The sequence below is a fragment of the Pipistrellus hanaki genome (assembly GCF_964339955.1).
Source record: "Pipistrellus hanaki genome assembly, chromosome: 17".
NCBI classification, from domain to species: Eukaryota; Metazoa; Chordata; class Mammalia; order Chiroptera; family Vespertilionidae; genus Pipistrellus; species Pipistrellus hanaki.
In genome coordinates this window covers 34,209,921-34,224,884 of record NC_140519.1, presented here as the reverse complement: position 1 = coordinate 34,224,884, position 14,964 = coordinate 34,209,921, and the positions used below count along the sequence as shown (strand labels likewise).

The following is a 14,964-nucleotide window of genomic DNA, read 5'->3' as shown; positions in this document are numbered from 1 at the left end:
TATCTAATGATTCATGCATCAGGCAGCATCCAATCTAGCAGGTCAAAAGGAGTTCTGAAGAACTATAGATGAGGAAAGATTTTATAGACAGAAGGGGGCAGGAATGAGGAAGTTATACTCAGTAAAACAGCAAATTGGTTAGTGTAAGGCATGCATATAAGCATAACCAATGGGCACAGACACCAACGGGGTGAAGACATGTGCTTGGGAGGGGTGCAGGGGGGAGGTCAGTGGTGGAAAAAGGTGACATACGTACTACTATTTGTAATACAATAATAATTTTTTTTAAAAAGGTTACTTTCCATGTAGGAGATGGCAAGGGTTTATCAGGCACATTACCCCTGATGCTGATAGGCTATCCTGATTCGCTGATTTAAGATTCCATTTCTGGAAGAGACAAAACTGTAATTAAGTTAAATTTCAGTTTGTTGTTGTGTGGCTTAGCATAAGTAACTCTGCTTTGGGCCTGATGTCTTATATTTGATACTTGGAAAAATAAAGCTTTTGAGTGGGATTATATCCAGGGGTCTTCAAACTACGGCCCCCAGGCCACATGCGGCCCGCAGAGGAGTCTGATCCGGCCCGCCAGGTTTTTTGGGCAGTGAGCACAGCCGAGGTGTTACAGTAGGAATTAGTAGTTCATATAGTCCGGCCCTCCAGCTCTCTGAGGGACCGTGATCTGGCCCCCACTTTAAAAAGTTTGAGGACCCCTGAATAGCTCATGTGCTACCTTCCTATACAAAATCCCCAACCTTATTCCACTTATTTTACTTCTGACAGTAAGAATGACCAAATTAACAATGACCTTAGATAATAGCACATATTATCCCATTTAATACTCATCATACTATGGCATAAATATTATGCCCCTTTTCATTTTTTTTTTATTTTTCAATTACAGGTGTACAGCACAGACATTTATATAACTTACTAAGCGATTCCCCTAAGAAGTCTAGTACCCTCCTGACATTGTACATAGTTATTACAATGTTGTCTCTCTTTTAATGATAAAGATAAAGAAATAGACGATTAGAGGGGTAAAACTGCCCTAGCAATCCACACGTGTCTCACTTAAAGTCCCCAGATGGGCCCCATTCCCATGACAACCTTTCCTTGCTCCTGTTGTTTTGTGATGTAAATAAAGAAGACACAGCAATGGCTTTGTAGGCCCACGTGGTCTGTGATAGCCATTTCTTCTCTGTCTTTATTGTAATTAATCTTATGTTCCCCACTATGTCAGTTTTTTCTTCCTAGTACAAAATCACTCCTCTCTCATACGTTTTATTAAATATCATTTTTGAAGCAAGGACTATATTCTACTGGTTTCTTCCCAGCCGTGGATTTCCATTGCCTCTGTTTTCTTCCATAAAAGATAGGATTAATAAAAGTTCCTAATTCATAGGATGTTGTATGAGAATTAAACCACTCACTGCCAGCAGTTAGTATAGCTTTGGCACAGAGCAATCTCTCCTGGACTGTTTTTGCTGTTATTGCTAATTTATGAAATTGGCTTTGGTCAGCTCAGCGGTACTTATGATAAACTGATGAGCAGGTAGTTGGCAGTGCATATTCTAGAGAGGTTATGTAACGATAATGCCCTTACAGGCTCTTTAGAACATCAAAATGGAAATGTCAGGTGAATTATACCTCATGCCTGATGTCATGTATTCTCAACAGGGACAATATCAATCACTACCAAGGGGTGAGGTTAGTCCTTGAGGGATAAAAATACCTTTAGTCATTGCCATGGTTTGTAGCCCCCACAAAGAACCACCATACATGAACAGATACATAGTATATCTGTGTTATTAAAATTTCATGGGGAGTGGAAGTGATTAGGGGGGGAAAATGCCTAAGAAGGCTCTGGGGAGCAGTGGAAATAAAAAGTTCAGAGATACTGCCTCATTTAGATTAAAGGAGCAATGAAACACTAATGAGATTTCCATGAAAGAGTTGAAAACACATTTGTAATGGGAAAAATTACAGCTTTTGTAGATTTTTTTTTAAATGCTTCATATTTTTTTTTCAAGAAAAAATAAACTTAACTGCCTCCTTCCCACAGGAAGTGCAAGGATAAGTAACGTGGAATTTTATCACAGTGGCCAAGAGGGCTTCAGAGACAGCACGGATCCACGCTATGCTGTCACGTTCCTTAACCTAGGACAGGTTTGTACTGCATGTGGAATTTTTGCATATATCCAAAGTAAAGTATTTTTATCTGATTTCCATTTATCTTTACTAAACAGCCACAGCTTATGATGACTAAGACTATGATCTAATACAACTTTCTTAGATGTATTCCCATTAACTGCTTTAGACTCATAGTAGCATTTCATTCCACCCATTTCATGCATTTATTGAGGGTAAGTTAAATAAAAATAGAAAAAGCAGCAAAGAAGGTGAAAGGATTGACCATCCATAATAGCATCTAACATCTTCACTTTATTTTGAAATAACCAAATGTATTTCCCGTTTCTGTTAAAGTGAGTATTGCTTAAATTTCTCAAATGAAAAATACCCATGTCTGTATATCCATGTCTCTGTCAAAGTGGGGAACAAAATATTCTGTGCGGGCTGGTGATTTAAGAAAAAAAATGAGAGCTTATTTCTTATGGAAATAAAAAGTAATCTTGTAGGTTTGAAATTGAAACCCGTAACCTACTAATTGGATGGTTCCAATAGGCAGTTGAGTCACAACCCCTTGCCTCGAAAGTCAAATTTTGAAGAAAAAGAAAATCCCTGTTAATCATGTAATAAACTATTTTGAAAAAAATAAATTTTATTACCTTAGCATTTTATAGGTAATGATAGAAATATAAATCCATAGCAAAGTACTTGAGAAATTTTTACCTGTATTTGAAATAAGCATACTTTATTTTTTTTGCTTTATTTAATCATAAATTTAAGATATGTGGACATTTCCCAGGATTAAAAGACCTGCTGGGAAATCATCTCTTTTTATGGAATATAAATTGAGTATTTTATTTATGAAGGTGTGTTTCCTGAAGGTCACCTACTTCGAATTTTTTCTTTAAATAAATTTTCATTTTACTTTTGAAATGTTCACTGAATCCTGATGTTTTATAGATTCAGGAACATGGCTCATCTTACATTCGAGGCTGTGCTTTTCACCATGGCTTCTCCCCGGCAATTGGTGTGTTTGGGACAGATGGATTAGACATCGATGATAACATAATTCACTTCACAGTGGGGGAAGGTAAGAGAATAATATTTTGGTCCACATAACGTATCTTTTGGAGACAGTCTTATCTGTAAGCTCTAGGGCCAAGCTGCCCAGCTGATTTTTCTTTGAGAATGGAAATGGTTGATATCTGTGCTATTACAGTAATTACTAAAGCAAATGTGGGCACTGAGCACTTGAAAGGTGACTAATTTTACCAAGGAACTGGATTTTTAATTTTAATCGTACTTAATGTAATTGTACTTACTTTACATGTAAGGAGTCACATGTATGGATACCATGATGAACAGTAGAGCTCAAGAAGAATTATTTACCAAACCCTGATCTTATGAGCGTTATCTAATACCAATAGTTTAAATTACTATGACTTTTAAAATACTCCTCACATGTCAATCAAAAAGCTTATTCACTAATAAGGGTTATTTAATAAAAAATTATATTTTCTTTTAGGGGGTTATTCTTTCTTGAATGTCACTAAAGAACACAATACAAACTTTTAAAATATATGATAATTATTTATGTGTTTGTTAAATCCTGAGGTGGAAACTGTGAACCCACATATGTAACAAGCACCCAAAAGATCCTAATTCAGGTAGTGTATTAAAGAAGTAGAGTTTCACTATCAGAGTTCACATTTAAAATCTAAGGGATTCAGTTGATACCGGTTTGGCACAATAGATAGAGCGTCGGCTTGGGGACTGAGGGGTCCCGGGTTCGATTCCGGTCAGGGGCATGTACCTTTGTTGCGGGCATATCCCCGGTAGGGGGTGTGCAAGAGGCAGCTGATCGACGACTCTCTCTCATCGATGTTTCTAACTCTCTGTCTCTCTCCCTTCCTCTCTGTACAAAATCAATAGAATATATTTTTAAAGAAATAAAAATAAAAATAAAACCTAAGGGATTCAATTATCAGGCTTAAATTAGAAAATGAATTTTCCCCACAGACACCCCCCGTAATACTTATTACAAATGTGTATGTATTGGGGGGGTTTTATTTCTTTTCCAGGCATAAGGATTTGGGGGGATGCCAACAGAGTCCGAGGAAACCTGGTTGCCCTCTCGGTTTGGCCAGGAACCTATCAGAACAGAAAAGATTTGAGTTCAACTCTCTGGCATGCGGCAATTGAGGTAATGCAAACAAATTTATAATTATACAACATTATAACTTCCTCACTGAAGATTATAATTTCTGTAGAAATTGTAAATCTCAAAATATCATTGAAAACTATTTCTTCCTTAAAGATTGGTGAATTAGTAAAATGTACTCATTAAAGGACTGAATGAACTTTCTTAAAAGATAACGTGAGCTCCAATAGCCAGTGGATTTTTCTTTGTGCTGATGCCCCCTGGTTTAAATTGTTCAAATATTTATTGCTTCTCTAATATTAATTATTGCTCTCAGGTTACAGTACAGGGTCTCTGTGCTGCTAACTGACTGAGTGCCTTGCACATATTACTACAATATTTAACTCTGAATTGAGCTCCCTTCCAAATGGAAAATTATAATAATAGACTACAGAATCTCTGTAACCTCTTTCTCATCTACAACTTTTCTTCTACATGCAAGGTTATGGACTCTTATCTAACATTACTATTGCACCCTTCCTGATTCCCACGGAATTTTTCCCATTACTATTGGTCTTTATTTATATGCAGAGTGATATTACAAACAAGGAAATAGTACAGAGAAAGGATCTAGAGGAAATATGGCTCCTCTTGTTTTTGTTTTAGTCACCTAGGCCGTAGGAACAAAAAAGAATTACAAATAGTTCTCTTTGAAAAATGGGATAAGTATTGGGCTTTGATTTTGGGCAACTATTAATATCACCTTACAGTAAAATGTGAAACTTAGTATATATTTATGAGGTAAAAATGTTCTCTTTCACCTACTTATAAAAGTTTGAATGTAATCAAATGTCAATTCCTATTCTTTAAAGTTATCTGTATCTTTTGTCATAAAAGATACTTTACTTTTATGAATACCATTTGACTATTTTAATTATAGTCTTTAAAATAGGGTGTTTAATGTGCTTTAAATAATTGAGCTTTTAACTGTTTTGCCGACACTGTAGACAAGAACTAAACCTTCTGTGTTTTTACTTTTCATTTTCTACCACTTTGACTTGACTCATAAAATTGCTTAGTCATTACTTAATATTCATGCTACGCAGTTTTTTATTAAAGCAGATTTTATTTAAAGTATTGAATGCCTCTATTGAATCGTATAGTCCACTGTAATTTCCTTGGTTGTCGTGTTTTAAATAAATCAAATTGGTAATATAATATAACCAAAAAGAGTGACAAAATACTTGTAACTTTGCTATAATATTGGAATTTAGCCAATAGCATATAAATATTGAGCCACATCCAGTGGATTTTGTTATTGAAATAAAAAATAATCCCTTTAATGCACTTTCCTAAGAAGTCTAAGGTGTAAAAAAAAATAATAAAAGTAATAAATAATCTCTTCAATGTACTTTTCTGAGAAGTCTAGTGATGGTTTTATACCAAGAACCTAAGGTAATATCAATACTTCATTTGTAATGTAAGTTTGAATGGAGTGAATAATGAATTAAAATTTTCCTCCTGAAAGTAGTCATAATTAGACATTCTGTGTGTTGCCTACTGGCTCTCATTGGGTAATTGTGGAAGGGCCTGACCCAAAGCATTTTCTTTGTCATTATCCTAGATAAATAGAGGAACCAATACAGTTTTACAAAATAACGTCGTGGCCGGATTTGGAAGGGCGGGATACCGCATTGACGGGGAACCTTGCTCAAGTAAGTCTTTTGCCATGGAGTCACCAAAATTAGGAAATAATTTGTTCCAATTCGTTAGAAGTAAACAATTGTTGTCAGTTCAATATATGATATAGCCTCTCTCTGGGCACTGAAAGGACTCAACAAGGGAGATTATTTCAAGATACCATTGGATCTAAAGAAAGAATGAATAGGCTTTTAAAGACAACTATTTTCCATGTTTGCAATCCCAAACCTCTAACAGCAACTTCAGTTCCTGATTTGGCTGGTATTGGAACAATGAGTACCTCATTCCACTTTCATAAAATGGAATGTAGAGATACTGGTACATGCTGTGGGGATGTGCCACTATTCCATGCTTCTGCTTTATAAAGGGATAAATGCTCACTGTTTATGTGCCAAAACCTGCAAGCACGAAAGGCAAAGGACATGAACAGATAGTTCTCAGATATATTCCCATCAGATGAGCAAACGTCAAGAACTAACTGCACAACTGCTCTCTTGGTGAGGCTGTAGGGAAACAGGACATTTACCCGTTGCTGCTTGAAGGACAAAACTATATAACCCACAGAGGGAATCCGGCAATAGCCACCAGAGTGACAGAGGCATTTACCTTTGGTCAGCATTCCTACGCTTTTAATATAACTAACAGTTGCCTCTGTAAGAGAAATGATTTGTAGCCCTAACCGGTTTGGCCCAGTGGATAGAGCGTCGGCCTGCAGACTCAATGGTCCCAGATTTGATTCCGGTCAAGGGCATGTACCTTGGTTGTGGGCATATCCCAGTAGGGAGTGTGCAGGAGGCAGCTGATTGATGTTTCTCTCTCAATGATGTTTATAATTCTCTATCCCTCTCCCTTCTTCTCTGTAAAAAAATCAATAAAATATATATTTTAAAAAAGAAAAGATTTGTAAAAAAGGCTATTCATCATAGCGTTTTGTGTGCTACAGAAAATTGAAGGCTACCTGTGTCCAATAACTGTAGGTTTTTATACGAAGCCCAGCATTGAATACCAGGCCCCTCTCAAAGAAAAAAAAAAAGATACATACCATATATTGATATGGGGATTCTAAAGTGATAAAAAGGAAATTTCAGAACAGTATATAAGATATTGTTTGGTGTATATGTTTTGTGAGGAAAAAGGAAAAAAATAAGAACATGTGCAGTATGTATGTTTACATAAAGAAGCACGAAGTATAAAAACAGAGCCGTAGAAATTGAGTGGGAACAGGATCACTGGTGACTTATTATTGACTAACTATTTATAACCTCTTGATTTTTCAACAAAGTAAGAGAATTATCAGATCCAAAAAGTAAAATAAGTAACAAAACTTAAGGCTTTGTCTCCTAAGAAACTTACTTAGTTAAAGGTAATAGGATTTTTCCTCTGAAAAATTTATATTCCTTCTACAGTTTGTTTTCTCAGCGTAATTATTTTTAAGATTCTTTAAATCAGCATATTTTTGGTGTAAACTCAAAACGTACTGGGCATATGCTAATTTTATTCTTGTGCAAAATAGATTTTGAAGGGGTAAACCTACTTAACTTATTTTTTGATATATGCTCTTTTTAAATATTTTAGTTCCCAAAAGCTTTCAGTAGCTTTTCTTTGACTTAAAATGTAAATATATGCAATTTCTCTATAACTTCTTTGAAGTGTGTGCGTTGTTTTTTTTTTTTGAAAATCAAAACATGACCTGTGAATATGAATATGTATTAATATGTGATATTATGCCATTCATTTTTTACTGACTGTATTGATATTCCTAAATAATTGAGAGTGTCTATAGGAGTTTTTAGATTTCAAGCAATTGAAACATGAAACATCACAGAGGAATTGAGGGTTTAAGTTCTTGGAATGAGACATCAACCTATCAAATTCATCTCCCAGACAAGGAGTGGCTAGGATGCTGGGAAGGGAGGAGCCATTTTTGCCCATGAGTTACCTTGTGTGGGAACAACAAAGAGACATGCAAACAGCTTCTTATGAAGGAAACAAAATAGAAACCTGGAAACCATCATCAAAATGTCAATCTCAAAGGACTAGGGAAAATGGAAAAGCAATAGAAGATAAAATGAAGTCAAATCCTTGGGGACTAAGTATAATTCAGGGGTGGCTCTGCTCTTTATAGGAAATCTTAAAATTTATGCATGGTGAGGAAGGAGTTATTAAGGTTACTCATCTGATTTGGAGCTACATAAAATTTTCATTAAAATCTACATCAAGTATCCTGTGTATTAATTATGAATATAGTTTCCATTCATTGAGGCTATTTCATTTCATTTTGAAACAACTCTGAAAGAGGCTTGATTTAAAAAATATATATATATATATATATATATATATATATATGGAAATTAAGTCCAACAAGGTTGAATAACTTTGCAAACATCATGAATAGATTAATTCAACAAATATTTAATGAGTACCTATCTCTGCATTACCTTCTAAGCTCTAGGAATATGACGGTCAGTGAGCTTCTCTCGTGAAGCTTATTTATATCTATAAAAGCCAAGCAACCAGAATGAGAGAATGCTGGAACGACTGGTTGTTATGACACACACTGGGGCAGCCAACCAGCCCAATCGGGACCCCAATCAGTCCCCCTACCCACCCTCCTGCAGCCCTTCCCCCCAGCTGGTCTGCTCCACCCACCCCTGATCCGGGCAGTGCTGGCTGGTCAACCGCCTGTGGCTCTTTCACCTTACCTCTGATCAAACCCCATCGGGGTGGGCTGGCCGTACCCTACCTGTGCATGAATTCATGCACCAGGCTTCTAGTATTATAATAAGAGAGAAGATGGATGTCATAATAAAGTCAAATAAGTCACAATGTTAAGTGAAGAAAGTTCTAATTGCTATGCAAAGTGACTGAGGTGCTACTTTGGATCAGGGAAGACCTTGTAAAGAAGTAATATTTAACTTGAAAATGGGATGGCCAGAGGAACTGCCAATACAATGGTCTACAGGGGAAGTGTTTTACAGATAGCAAGTGGTGCCATTGTATTTCAAGTTCAGCCTATTTCAATCTAACTTCATGCTCTTTCTAATGAAATTCGTGTTTAGTTTTATCAGATACAATAAGTTAAGAGTGCTAATGCTAAACCAAACTTTTGCAAATGAGCATACAATTATTCTAAATAACAGTAAAGGGACCATTTAGATAACAGTAAACACCAAAGAGACTAAATCATAAATGACTGAACTATGAAAATGTTTGTTCATCTTGTTAAAATTTACATCAAAATTATATTTTGAATTTTTAAAAGAATTTGAACTTAAACTGACACTGCTTAAAAAACTATGTGACATGATTTATAATCTTAATTAGCTCATTCTGTGTTTCCATCCAAGATCTGTCTAACCCCCTGGAAAAGTGGTTTGGCAATGAGGCTCATGGGGGCTTATATGGCATCTATATGAACCAGGATGGCCTTCCTGGATGTTCTCTCATACAGGGATTTACCATTTGGATGTGCTGGGATTATGGAATTTATTTCCAGGTAAGTTGATAGAAGATCATGACTGTTTTCTTTTATGATTGTGTTTTGTACTATGTAAACGATAAATTGTATTACAGACCACAGAGAGTGTGTATATCCATAATGTGACTCTGGTCGACAATGGAATGGCCATTTCTTCAATGATTTATATGCCAGCTGCCATATCTCACCAAATTTCAAATAAAACAGTGCAAATTAAGGTAAGACATGAATACAGCCACATATTTAGACTAAAATTATTGAAGGATTAATATAAATAACCTCCTTGACTTCTACCCCAGCTAGCCCAAACCTCCCACCTTTGCTCTCATTGACTTCTCCTAGGAAGCTTTCCATACTTCCCTCTGCTCCCCAAATCCTTCACCACCACCACTACTACTACTACTACTACTACTACTACTACTTCTTCTTCTTCTTCTTCTTCTTCTTCTTCTTCTTCTTCTTCTTCTTCTTCTTCTTCTTCCTCCTCCTCCTCCTCCTCCTCCTCCTTCTTCTTCTCTTCTTCTCCTCCTCCTCCTCCTTCTCCTCCTCCTCCTCCCCAATTCCTTCACAACTACTTCTCCTTCTCCTCCTCCTTCTCCTCCTCCTCCTCCCCAATTCCTTCACAACTACTTCTCCTTCTCCTTCTCCTCCTCCTCCTCCTCCTCCTCCTCCTCCTCCTCCTCCTTCTTCTCCTCCTCCTCCTCCTCCTCCTCCTCCTCCTCCTCCTCCTCCTCCTTCTTCTTCTCTTCTTCTCCTCCTCCTCCTCCTTCTCCTCCTCCTCCTCCCCAATTCCTTCACAACTACTTCTCCTTCTCCTCCTCCTTCTCCTCCTCCTCCTCCCCAATTCCTTCACAACTACTTCTCCTTCTCCTTCTCCTTCTCCTTCTCCTTCTCCTTCTCCTTCTCCTCCTTCTCCTTCTCCTTCTCCTTCTCCTTCTCCTTCTCCTTCTCCTTCTCCTTCTCCTTCTCCTTCTCCTTCTCCTTCTCCTTCTCCTTCTCCTTCTCCTTCTCCTTCTCCTTCTCCTTCTTCTTCTTCTTCTTCTTCTTCTTCTTCTTCTTCTTCTTTTTCTTCTTCTTCTTCTTCTTCTTCTTCTTCTTCTTCTTCTTCTTCTTCTTCTTCTTCTTCGTTGTTGTCGTCATCATCTCCTCTTCTTCCTCCTCCTCCTCCTCGTCCTCCTCCTCCTCCTCCTCCTCCTCCTTCTCACCTGAGGATATTTTTTTTATTGATTTTTAAAGAGAGTGGAAGAGAGAGGGAAAGACAGAAAGAAATATCAATGTAAGAGAAACATAGGTATTGGTTGGTTGCCTCCTGCATGTGCCCCCAGGTGGTTAGGGGAGGAGCCTGCAACCGAGGTAAGGGCCCTTGAACCTGAGACCCTTCAGTACACAGGCTCACATTCTATTCACTGAGCCAAACTGGCAGGGCCCCTCACCTATGCTTGATTATCACCTGCTAACTTTTCCTCAGTTAGTTACATTTTCATTCCATCTATGAATTTTTTTCCTGAAGCAGCTTAGGTGGCTTAAGTTACTCCCTCCTCTTCTTGTTCCTATTGTTTCCTGGACATATGTATAGTATCCTAGAAACAGAACATGCCATTATATATAATTGTCTACATATCCATCTTCCCTTTGCCACGTTGAGTCATTCCACTTTAGGAAGAAATCACACCTTTTTCATCTTGGTTTAATGACCCAATTCTCAAATGTATAGATTGTATTTTTGCAACAGAGCAATTCAGTATTAACAGTTATTGTGTTTTCTCTTAGCAGTAGCTATTATTAAAGTTGTATTGTTTGAATTTTTTTCATAGAGCTCATTAATTGTTGGAAGCAGCTCTGAATTTAATTGCTCTGATCGCCTAACAAATGATGATCCCAATATTGAACTTTCTGCTGCCCATCGGAGTTCTAGACCTCCATCAGGTAGAAAATTTAGAATTTTAATTTTGAATGCACTTTCACATTTAATTAATGAATGCACTTCCAAATTTCATTAACTGTCTTCTTTTCATAAAAGGAGGGAGAAGTGGGGTTTGCTGGCCCACCTTTGCTTCAGCACATAACATGGCACCTCGGAAGCCTCATGCAGGGATCATGAGTTACAACGCCATCAGTGGCCTTTTGGAAGTTTCAGGCAAGTTTAAACTTTGACAAATCTCAATTAAGTGCTATAAAGCTTACATAGAGTATAATTAGTAATGTGTCATTGTTAGTAAAAAAAATTATTTAAATGAATGTGTACATGGCCGAAGCCAGTTTGGCTCAGTGGATAGAGTGTCGGCCTGCGGACTGAAAGGTCCCAGGTTCGATTCCGGTCAAGGGCATGTACCTTGGTTGGGGGCACATCCCCAGTGGGGGGTGTGCAAGAGGCAGCTGATCAATGATTCTCTATCATCGATGTTTCTAACTCTCTATCTCTCTCTCTCCCTCTCTGTAAAAAATCAATAAAATATATATTTTTAAAAAATGAATGTGTACATGAATCTGCTCAATGTGACAAGAAAAGAAATCAGACATCAGAGTCCATTTCAAGAATGGAGTAATGAGGCTGATTGAGCTAGGCTCATTCACATGCTAAACTCACAGTTTCCTAGAGCACCATGAGAGTGAGTCCTAACATGCAAGCACTTTTCAGATCTCCTAATACCACAAATGCTCTTGTCCCATTGGCCAAAACAAGTTACATGGCCAAGCGCAGAGAAATATGAAAATGACAACTCAGTGGTGTTGACATAGGGAGACAACAATCTACCACATAGGGTGGTAGATTAATCTTCCACATAAGCTAAGACCTTCATGTTCAAGGTAGGTACATGAAATGCAACTGTACCACTTCCTCTATGGAAAGTAATTACTTATCTATTATTTACATTTCAGGTTCAACATTTGTTGGATTCAAGAATGTTTGTTCAGGTGAAACTAATGTGATATTCTTTACTAACCCTTTAAATGAGGATTTACAGCATCCAATCCATGTGAAGAACATACAGCTGGTTGACACTATTGAAAAAGCAAAAATATTTATACATAGGCCTGATATAAGGTAAAATATATGAAAACCCAGTTTTCTTCCTCTCTTCATAGTTCTCCATTGCCTTTCTCCCCTGCCATAGAGTTGGGAAAGTTTCTATGTTTCTTATCAGCATTATGAAAATGAAGACTAATGTACTTGTGTTTTCAGTTAACTTGAATATATGTATATTTTCTCATACTGTTTTTTCCATGCAGTATATTTATTTAATTGATTTTTTAGAGAGAGGAGAAAGGGGGAGAGAGAGAAAACATCAATTTGTTGTTACACTTATGCATTCATTGGTTGCTTCTTGTATGTGCCCTAACCAGAGATTAAACACACAACCTTGGTGTATTGGGATGATGTTCTATCCAACTGACCTACTTTGCCAGGGCTTAATGCATTGTAAATAACACTATCATTAAACATAAGAGGCAGAAATGGGGTTAGAAATGTACTGTACAAAAGTATCTCTCCATTTGGAATGAGAGACATTTCTAACATTTCTTTGATTTTCATTCACTTTTTTGTTTCCTGTTGCTTTCCAAGTGTTTTATCTCATGCACTCTAACGTTTTGTTGAAAATTGAATGTCTGTCCTTATAATCACTGTGACTGAGAATATGTGGAAACTTAGAACAGTGATTTTTTCAGTCACAAAGGTCAGGTGGTGTCAGAATACTTGTAGAAGCTGAACCACCTCCATTCTAAGCCTTAAAAGAATATTGTCAATAATTGCTACTGTTCATAAGAGGTGCAGACAAGGAATTTAGGTGTAAGGCAGCAGTGGAGGTAAGAAATTTTCTATTAGATATATTTGTCCATTTTCAGGATAAGGAAAAGACAAGGAATAATGCTGTCAGACATCTCTTCAGAGAAATGCAATGTTTCATAAATAGTTTGACTTCATCTGATTTTGTTTTGATGATAGACCCACAGCTTTTCACTGTGGCCGCTCTCCTTCCCTTTTGAGAGGATTCCCTCAATACCTAATTGAACAAAAGTCTACATCTCAGCTCTTTCTTTGGAAGCTGAGATTAGACAGAGCCCCAGACTGTCCAATGAGTGCCACCAGGCACCTACCCACGGACTTGTTTACAAAACAATGTATAGTACATTGCAAATCAAATAGCTATTTTTTTTTTTATAACCAATTGACAATCCACACTCCAGGTGGCCCAAGATGAAAGCAGAATACCATCTGTGGTTGAACTGCATTGTGAGTTTATAGTATGTCATCTCTTACAGTATCTACAGAATGCTTACTAAAATATGCAGCATAAAAACCATAATTCAAGCACACCTGTTTGCATTTACATAGGCAAAAGTCGATGAGAATAAATACTAATCTGTAGTTTGTGATGCGCCTAAGAGCTTGAGATAAGAAAGTGAAGGGGACTAAATTTTTACCAAGTTCTTGGGTGATTGCATAGTAGCATATAATACTTTTATAATATTTAAAGACCCATTAAAAAAGAGAGAAGAAAAGGAAAAATAGTAAAGATTTCCCTGCCAACACAGGATTTTTTTAATGTCCTGAACAATAGAGTAATTTTAATATTTTGTTAGCTATTCACAAATATGAAAATAATTATTCAAGAAAATATAAAACAACAAAGTGGAATTCTAATTTTATATCCCACAGGTATAATTTGTCCTTTTGAAATGTTAATGAATTCATAATAGACCAAATCAACACAATGGAAAACAGATCTCATTACAATGCACATTACATATGCTACTGGGTCCTACTTTAAATCCTGTCTGAAAAGATAAGATTCAATCAATCAAATTTTTTTGGATACTCTCTTGTCAAATACTCAAGTATACTTAAATGCTCCCTAGAAATAGGGAGGGATACTAAACCTTAGTATTCATACATTTGACCTTTTCTCCACAGGAAAGTGAATCCATCTGATTGTGTAGACATGGTTTGTGATGCCAAAAGGAAATCTTTTCTCAGAGATATGGATGGCTCCTTTCTGGGGAATTCTGGTTCAGTGATACCGCAATCAGAATATGAATGGAATGGAAATAGCCAGTTAGGAATTGGAGACTACAGAATTCCAAAGGTTATGCTTACATTCCCAAATGGAAGTACAATCCCTGTCACTGAGAAAGCACCTTATAAAGGTTTGTTGGATATTATTCCAGTAGTTCTCAAACTTGTGAAATAGATATATCTTTTCTTTATAATGACTGATGTACTCAACCAATAATGTAGTTTCTACTTATTAATGTTACATAATAAGAAAAAGGATAGTATGTGGATGCTTTTGCAAAGAGATTTCTTTTCATTGCTAAAATGTATATACCTATGTTTCTAGGAATTATTAGAGATTCAACCTGTAGGTACATTCCAGAATGGCAGAGCTATCGGTGCTTTGGGATGGAATATGCAATGATGGTCATTGAAAGCCTGGATTCTGACACTGAAACTCGAAGACTCTCACCTGTGGCTGTAGTGAGCAGTGGTTATGTAGATCTCATTAATGGTAGGTGT

The 14,964-nt window shown here is 36.8% G+C and overlaps 1 protein-coding gene across 2 annotated transcripts in view; it reads left to right on the top strand.

Annotated features, from left to right (window-relative positions):
* The window catches only part of PKHD1L1 (PKHD1 like 1), a 123,305-nt gene that overhangs the window by 90,075 nt on the left and 18,266 nt on the right, over positions 1-14,964 (top strand). For both annotated transcript variants that reach the window (XM_084864454.1, XM_084864455.1), the window contains 11 exons: positions 2,063-2,166; positions 3,088-3,217; positions 4,209-4,330; positions 5,892-5,982; positions 9,316-9,464; positions 9,542-9,664; positions 11,261-11,372; positions 11,467-11,583; positions 12,327-12,492; positions 14,362-14,594; positions 14,789-14,956. In XM_084864454.1, coding sequence (XP_084720580.1) covers positions 2,063-2,166; positions 3,088-3,217; positions 4,209-4,330; positions 5,892-5,982; positions 9,316-9,464; positions 9,542-9,664; positions 11,261-11,372; positions 11,467-11,583; positions 12,327-12,492; positions 14,362-14,594; positions 14,789-14,956 — 1,515 coding nt within the window. The remainder of the gene's footprint in view (positions 1-2,062; positions 2,167-3,087; positions 3,218-4,208; positions 4,331-5,891; positions 5,983-9,315; positions 9,465-9,541; positions 9,665-11,260; positions 11,373-11,466; positions 11,584-12,326; positions 12,493-14,361; positions 14,595-14,788; positions 14,957-14,964) is intronic.